Source organism: Pagrus pagrus (genome assembly GCF_965226575.1).
Source record: "Pagrus pagrus genome assembly, chromosome: 12".
NCBI classification, from domain to species: Eukaryota; Metazoa; Chordata; class Actinopteri; order Spariformes; family Sparidae; genus Pagrus; species Pagrus pagrus.
The window spans coordinates 292,501-301,203 of NC_140196.1; the positions used below are offsets into that span (position 1 = coordinate 292,501).

Sequence of the window (8,703 nt, forward strand, 5' to 3'; positions counted from 1 at the left end):
GAATCGCAATATGGATAACACCTTGGAAAGAGCTGTGAACACGCTGACTGCGGTCATCAACCGCAACATGGGAAACATCTTGGAGAAGTTTTCGGCTTTGCAAAGGCGAATTGGATCGATTTGAGGACCAGAATGGACAAACAGAGTAAGTCGTATCTATTGAAATGCGACTACTCGCCCAAACCCAAACAATCATATCTAATCTGCATTCCGGGCCTCCGCAACCAACACTGTTAAATTAAACAAATCGAAGAAATCGGAGGTGGCCAAGGCCGGTGTTGGAACAACTCCCCCAGAGATCGCTGCAGTGAGACGCTCTTTCCCCTATTCCTCCCTCCCTTCTTCACGGACACCTGCTGATTGTTGACTCTGTCTGGGACCCGATCAAGGACGTCTCCATGGCACCCTGTTATCGCGATGACACCCTGCGAACTGAGGCACTGATTGTGAGACTAGATGGGGCGACTCTCCAGGCTTATGTACACACACGCATCCATGGACACTTACACACATGCAACACCCCCAACCCCCCCAATCCCACGCCTTCGCCGCTTTCACCCCCCAGTGCGACAGGCGGGGTCCGCGGGCTGCGCCGATGATGGCTGCGGCTGAGGCTGGCTGTCTGTCTGTCTGAGCTGGAACACCTCCTCCTCCCTTTCCCCCCTACCCCGGTGCAAGTTGTTTTTTGTGTTTTTCATGGTGTAATATGTGCTCTTATGTGCTTATGTTGCTGAGGGTTTCTTTTTTTTTCCCGCTGAGGTTTTTTTTTGTTTCCTCCTCCTTCCTCTTGTTTTTTCCCCCCCCTTTCCTCCCCCCTCTTTGCTGCCCAATCATCCTGTTATGTCTGTTTTATCGTATGTATTGTTGTATATGTACTGACGGGGCGATTGCTGAAATTTTGCTGTACTTGTACAGTGACAATAAAGGCTGATTCTGATTCTGATTTCCTGCAGCCTCTGATAAAACCTGCTGTCTGTACTGGTGGAGCTATGTTCACGTACTGGTGACGTTGCTGATGAAGGCGGAGGAGAAGACGCGGTGCAGCACCAGCCCGGGGAAATGTCCCAGCTGGAACAGAGACATGAGGATGTTGACGGTGGCGAGCGGCGAGCTGAGTGCCTTCAGCTCCACCACCTCCTCCAACCGAGAGAAGAACTGCTGCTCGTTGGAGGGACGGTAGCTCATCCTGCTGAATGGGAAGACCAGCTTCTGGATCACCTGAGGACACACACACACACACACACCTGCAGAGTCCTGTACACATAAACAGAAAACCGCGAGAGCACCTGTCGACCCACACCTTACTGTCCAGGTACTCGGCCTTCTTAACCAGGAAGTCTGCGATGGTGTCGAGCAGCCGCGTCTCTCTGAGGCGATGGCGAGCTATGTATTTTGCGATCAGAGCCATCGTGTACGGAGTGATGCTGTCCACCTTCTTCGGCAGCTCCTCTGTCAGAGAGCAGGTCACATGATCAGCTGGTCACACGATGAGTATACCTGTGATTCTTCCTGTGTGTCATGTGATCAGACTGTACCTGCCAGGCTGCTGATGAACCTCTCCTGTCTGTTCTGGTAGAACAGGTGAGAACTGAAGATTAGCTCCAAACTCTTGTTGCTTGCCTCTCGAGCGCACGCCGCCAACATCTCATCCAGCAGCGCCATCTCCTGGTCACGAACACCACTGACACTCGCCAGGGTGTGTTTGACCAGACGGAGGATCTTCCTAAGAGACGATGAAGACACAAAGGTCCTAAATATGTAGAAACGAAACCTGTTTAGCGAGTTTCACTCTGATAAACCAGCGAGGGCAGGGCTCTGCTCTGTGTGTGTGTTTGACTGAGGGCAGGGCTCTGCTCTGTGTGTGTTTGACTGAGGTAGGGCTCTGCTCTGTGTGTGATCGAGGACAAGACTGAGCTGCTCACACACACACTTAAATACTGCAAACAGACTGATCTCCTGTTTTTACACACCTGTTGGCGAGCAGCTGTTCAGGGTTTGAAGGTGTGTTGTTACTGTTGGTTGTGGCAGCGTTAGTGCCCCCTGCAGCAGCAGCAGCTTCTTGCGGCTGCAGTGAGCGCCACTTGAGTCTGTAGTATGACAGCAGCAGGAAAAGCGTCTGAGGGTGGCGCTCTCTCTCCAGGTTCTTCTCCAGGCCGGCCAGGCAGGCCTCGGTCAAAGGGTGCTGACTGCCCGGGTGGAGTTTCATGCTGGAGCTGAACACCATGGACACATCCTTCTGGTTAAACTGGTTCAGTCTGGATTGAGACTCCGCCTCTAGCACCTGTACCACCTGAGAGTCACTGGCAAGACCTGCAGAGAGCAGACACATCATCACACCAGAACACCTGAGACCACTACAAAACGTTTCATACATGTCTGCTGACATCATGATGACTCACCAAGCGCAGCTACAGCGTACAGACAGTTGACAATGCTGAAGTTGTCGAACTTGGCGCAGTCGTTGACAATGGCGTTACACAGCGTCTGAAAGTCCTGATGCTCCAGAATCTGACGAGCATCCCCGCCTTCTGCTGCTGCTGCTGCTCCTCCTCCTCCTCCTCCCACGACGTCTGTGTCTGAGTCGCCCCCTCCTCCTCGTGGTGGGCCCGTGGCCTGTAGCAGCTGCCCAATCTTCTGCAGGGCGACAGGGTAGTGGTTATGGGAGATCTTGGCGGGGTTCTGGGTGACCCAGCGCAGCACCTCGTCAGGACGCCGTGAGCGCTCGATCAGACGCTTCATAGTGAAGAACGTGTCATAGCTCATCTTCTCGTGGATGAAGTTCCACGTCTTCTTCTTGCTGCCTGTGGCAGATGGCCCTCCGGCTGCTGTCCCGCCTCCGTACACATGGAAGTGGGAGTGGTGCTGGTAGTGTGGGGGCAGCGGGGGTGGGGTCAGGTGGGCGGGCTGCGGGTGGGAGTGAGAGTGGGGATGGTAGTGGTGGTGGTAGTGTGCTCCTCGGTGGGCGTCAGGGCGGCCCTGGTACAGGGGGTAGGCTGGGGGAGGCGGGGCTGGGTGAGGGTGGTGGGGGAGGTGAGGGTGGGGTGCCTCGAGCATGGCGAGCCCCGCCCTCCGCCCCTGTTTGACCCCACCTCCTCCACCTCCCCCTCCTCCACCTGATCCTCCTGCAGTACTGTAGAGGCGGGTGGCGTACATGGCAACAGAGCGAGCAACGGGGTGGGGGCGGAAGGGAGGGCGGCTCAGGAGGCGCCACCCAGTGGACAAACACAGCATAGTCCAACAGCCAGGACGCCTGGAGGAGACAACATGACGCTCCTGCAGTAGGAGAGGAGAGGAGAGTGATTGAAGAACAAACAGATTCTGACCCACAATCCTTTGCTCCTTGAAGCTTGAAGTCCTTGGACTGAAGCTGTGATAATTCAGGAGCCACAGGGTCAAAGTTCACAGCTGTCATGATGCAGGAGGAGTACGAAACATACTACATGCATCGGTCTGTACTGTAAGTCAGACTTTACTGTAGGTCAGACTTTACTGTAGGTCGGACTTTACTGTAGGTCAGACTTTACTGTAGGTCAGACTTAACTGTAGGTCGGACTTTACTGTAGGTCGGACTTTACTGTAAGTCAGACTTTACTGTAGGTCAGACTTCACTGTAGGTCGGTCTGTACTGTGAGTCGGTCTGTACTGTAGGTCAGACTGTAGGTCAGACTTTACTGTAGGTCGGTCTGTACTGTGAGTCGGTCTGTACTGTAGGTCAGACTTTACTGTAGGTCAGACTTTACTGTAGGTCGGTCTGTACTGTGAGTCGGTCTGTACTGTAAGTCAGACTTTACTGTAGGTCGGACTTTACTGTAGGTCGGTCTGTACTGTGAGTCGGTCTGTACTGTAAGTCAGACTTTACTGTAGGTCGGTCTGTACTGTGAGTCGGTCTGTACTGTAAGTCAGACTTTACTGTAGGTCGGACTTTACTGTAGGTCGGTCTGTACTGTGAGTCGGTCTGTACTGTAGGTCAGACTTTACTGTAGGTTGGTCTGTACTGTGAGTCGGTCTGTACTGTAAGTCAGACTTTACTGTAGGTCGGACTTTACTGTAGGTCGGTCTGTACTGTGAGTCAGACTTTACTGTAGGTCGGTCTGTACTGTGAGTCGGTCTGTACTGTAAGTCAGACTTTACTGTAGGTCGGACTTTACTGTAGGTCGGTCTGTACTGTAAGTCAGACTTTACTGTAGGTCGGACTTTACTGTAGGTCGGTCTGTACTGTGAGTCGGTCTGTACTGTAAGTCAGACTTTACTGTAGGTCGGACTTTACTGTAGGTCGGTCTGTACTGTGAGTCGGTCTGTACTGTAAGTCAGACTTTACTGTAGGTCGGACTTTACTGTGAGTCGGTCTGTACTGTAAGTCAGACTTTACTGTAGGTCAGACTTTACTGTAGGTCGGTCTGTACTGTAGGTCAGACTGTAGGTCAGACTGTACTGTAGGTCGGTCTGTACTGTGAGTTGGTCTGTACTGTAGGTCAGACTGTAGGTCAGACTGTACTGTAGGTCGGTCTGTACTGTAGGTCAGACTGTACTGTAGGTCGGTCTGTACTGTAGGTCAGACTTTACTGTAGGTCGGTCTGTACTGTGAGTCGGTCTGTACTGTAAGTCAGACTTTACTGTAGGTCGGACTTTACTGTAGGTCGGTCTGTACTGTGAGTCGGTCTGTACTGTAAGTCAGACTTTACTGTAGGTCGGACTTTACTGTGAGTCGGTCTGTACTATAAGTCAGACTTTACTGTAGGTCAGACTTTACTGTAGGTCGGTCTGTACTGTAGGTCAGACTGTAGGTCAGACTGTACTGTAGGTCGGTCTGTACTGTGAGTTGGTCTGTACTGTAGGTCAGACTGTAGGTCAGACTGTACTGTAGGTCGGTCTGTACTGTAGGTCAGACTTTACTGTAGGTCGGTCTGTACTGTAGGTCAGACTGTACTGTAGGTCAGACTGTACTGTAGGTCGGTCTGTACTGTAGGTCAGACTTTACTGTAGGTCAGACTGTACTGTAGGTAGGTCTGTACTGTGAGTCGGTCTGTACTGTAGGTCAGTCTGTAGGTCGGTCTGTACTGTAGGTCGGTCTGTAGGTCGGTCTGTACTGTAGGTCAGACTGCACTGTAGGTCGGTCTATACTGTGAGTCGGTCTGTACTGTAGGTCAGTCTGTAGGTCGGTCTGTACTGTAGGTCGGTCTGTACTGTAGGCCAGACTGTACTGTAGGTCGGTCTGTAGGTCAGTCTGTAGGTCAGACTGTACTGTAGGTCGGTCTGTAGGTCAGACTGTACTGTAGGTCGGTCTGCAGGTCAGACTGTAATGTAGGTCGGTCTGTAGGTCAGACTGTAATGTAGGTTGGTCTGTAGGTCAGTCTGCAGGTCAGACTGTACTGTAGGTCGGTCTGTAGGTCAGACTGTACTGTAGGTTGGTCTGTAGGTCAGTCTGTAGGTCGGTCTGTGTGAATGGAAAAGCCGGAGGCGTGGATCAGGGGTGTGTCAGTCTGATGGTGTTCAGATAATCAGATCATTCACTCATCAAATTAAAGTGTTAAATTAAATGTCCCACAAAGCAACATTACAGAACCAAACTGTAACGTTGTAACTGGTCATGTCTTTGGCAACTTATGAGGAAAATAATACTGCAGTTATACATGTCCTCCTGTCTGTTGTCCTGTCTGACATCCTGTCTGTCATCCCAGGGCTCTACAGTGCGAGCATTTCACTCACATTCGCCCCTAAAAAAATGCATGTGCGAACCGGGAAAATTATTTCGACGTACAGTGTGCGAGCAAAAGTCACAAGTTACCAGCCCTTTTCACACAGAGATGCCGCATTATCGCCGCAGCGGCGGTCCACCAATTCTCCGCCGTTGGTTGTTCACACAGAGCCGAGCAGCTCCGGCGTAAAAGAGAACCAGAGTGTAATTCACACAGAAAGCCGGCGCTTGTCACTTTCCAAACATCCTGAAAGTGACAAAGTTACATAATTACATAATCACCATCAGTAAACGGGACGCTGTCTGACTCTCACTCGCAGTCTGACCTACAGTCTGGGGAGAGTGAAATAGTCAGACAGCGTCCCGTTGACTGATGGTGATTATGTAATTATGTAATTTAGAGAAAAACGTAACTTTGTCACTTTCAGGATGTTTGGTGGGTCAGGATCTCATCACAACACATTATAACAGCATCATATGATTATAAACAGTCAGCGGGTACATGTTTAGATTAACAGGAGGACACCGGGGAAACACGTTGAAAACACACAGACGCCATCATCATGACGTGTACCGTCACGCCTCCTTTGGATCCGCAGCGCTGCTTGGTTCAGTGTGAACAAACAAAGGTGGAGAAATGGCGAGCCTTCGCTGTGCTGATAATACAGAGTCTCTGTGTTAAAGGGCTAGTGTCACACACTAGTAACTAGTTGGGTCCACTGGGACACCTTACACACTGCTGCTGGGTTTACTGGTTTAACTGGTGCACACTCTGCTGTCAGATGTGACTGAAAGCCAGGCCTCACTGTGAGGTCACCTGTATTCAGTTTGAATGACGTCAGAATCAGAAGTGACCAGCTGCTCACCTGTTCACCTGTCAGCTGCACTCAGCTCAGGCCCACATGCTAACGTCAGCATCCAGCCGGCTAGTTGGCCGGTTCACCCTCCTGCTGTGGTGTCAGCGCCGTCACAGACACGTCACTACATAAATCTACACCATGTGATGATGTCATGACTCATTTGACGTATCTGACGTGGTTTTTTTTGGCTGTCAGAGCAGCTGACAGGCGACAGTTAGCCGGGCTATTAGCAGCCATGTCGGCTAATTCAATCAAACGGTTTAATGACATGAAGCTAACTGAGTTTACACACTACACAGGTAGATTACATTACAACATGCTAGCCGAGACTACAAGCTAATCTGCGTTAAACTGTAAAATAAGCTAAACTAGCTGTCAGCCAGCTCATCTGTTAGCATGTTAGCATCCGTCTGTCCTTAACCCGGTTATTAGCCGGGTATTTAGCCCGGTTGTATCCCGGGTTAGGCGGGCTATCTGTGGCTGACAGTGACGCTGTGTTTACCTCATAGCTCAGAAACACCTGCAGCTCCGCTCCGCTGAGAAACCTGAGGCCGCAGACAGTGCAGGTTCACCGGGGAAACAGTCAGCGGTCAGCCGTCTCATTCCTCCACACAGCCCGCAGACGCCATCCTCATCTACCCGGCATGCATCTGGAGGAGAGACCAACAGCGCCCCCTGTCTGCTGCGCCACACATCTGTGACCATCACATTGACATGCTCTGATCAGGACTGCAGATCAATATTATCTTTATTATTGATCAGGAACTAAATCACACTTTGACTGCTGTGTTCCTGATCCTCGTCCTCCTCCTGCACCTCCTGCACCTCTTGCTCCTTGTACTCCTACAGATCAAGTTGTTTTGGATCATGTGATGCTTGTGTTGCTTTTGTCCACAGGAGACACCAGGATCAACAAGAATGACAGCTCCTGTAGCTGTAAGTAAAAGTACTGATAGCACAGTGTAGACACACTGCAGATAATCAGTGTTGTAGGTGAAAGTAGCCTGTGTGAGAATAATCAGGGCAGTCACACTGCAGGTCCTCAGCCCAGACTCAGAGCTGACCCTGGGGTACCTGGATCAGCCCTGGGCCAGTTGTCCCAGACTCAGAGCTGACCCTGGGGTACCTGGATCAGCCCTGGGCCGGCTGTGAAAAGCCCTTTAAAGTCCGAAAAGTAAATGCGACTGTTTCACTGATGTCAGATAAATGTATAGGAGTAAAAAGTGCAACATTTCCCTCTGAGATGTGATAGAGTAGAAGTAAATAATTTTATGGTTATAATGTTTATACTTTAAAATGTATTTTTGTTTTCATCACAACCCTTTATTCTTTTTCACCTATAACTTATATAGATTTCTATTTACATTTTACTGTTGTTGTTGTTGTTGTTGTTGTTATATTTTATTTTATTAGCACTTTTTAAAATCAAATTTTACATGTAAATTTAATTTTAACTTTGTTGTTATTTTTATTGCTTTTTTAAATAATCTTTAGTTATGTAAACTATTCATTTCAATACAATTGGTGTGCGTTAGTTTCTGAACCGTTTTTGTTTTCTGAATATCCCATGTTGGTTTTTTCAATCACTTGGAAAGCACTCTGAATTGATTGAGAGGATCAGTATACATAAAGTTTGATTGATTGAGAGGATCAGTATAAATAAAGTTTGATTGATTGAGAGGATCAGTTTAAATAAAGTTTGATTGATTGAGAGGATCAGTATAAATACAGTTTGATTGATTGAGAGGATCAGTATAAATAAAGTTTGATTGATTGAGAGGATCAGTTTAAATAAAGTTTGATTGATTGAGAGGATCAGTATAAATAAAGTTTGATTGATTGAGAGGATCAGTTTAAATAAAGTTTGATTGATTGAGAGGATCAGTATACATAAAGTTTGATTGATTGAGAGGATCAGTATAAATAAAGTTTGATTGATTGAGAGGATCAGTTTAAATAAAGTTTGATTGATTGAGAGGATCAGTTTAAATAAAGTTTGATTGATTGAGAGGATCAGTATAAATAAAGTTTGATTGATTGGCACATGGAGAAAACTGTTCAGCAGCTACAATATAAACTGTGATCGAAGTAATTCAGCCTCCATCCTGCTGAGGGCGCGACTGAGCCCAGTAACGTCCAAACGTGCTG

The 8,703-nt window shown here is 48.8% G+C and overlaps 1 protein-coding gene across 1 annotated transcript in view; it reads right to left on the bottom strand.

Annotated features, from left to right (window-relative positions):
• The window catches only part of fastk (Fas-activated serine/threonine kinase), an 11,535-nt gene extending 4,299 nt beyond the window's left edge, over positions 1–7,236 (bottom strand). Inside the window, exons 1-6 of the mRNA XM_084368420.1 lie at positions 7,058–7,236; positions 2,400–3,273; positions 1,971–2,310; positions 1,536–1,723; positions 1,301–1,449; positions 1,002–1,218 (exon numbers count right to left, since the gene is read on the bottom strand). Of these exons, the coding sequence (XP_084224546.1) occupies positions 1,002–1,218; positions 1,301–1,449; positions 1,536–1,723; positions 1,971–2,310; positions 2,400–3,231 (1,726 nt within the window). The 5' untranslated portion in view covers positions 3,232–3,273; positions 7,058–7,236. The remainder of the gene's footprint in view (positions 1–1,001; positions 1,219–1,300; positions 1,450–1,535; positions 1,724–1,970; positions 2,311–2,399; positions 3,274–7,057) is intronic.
• Positions 7,237–8,703: the final 1,467 nt, after the last annotated feature.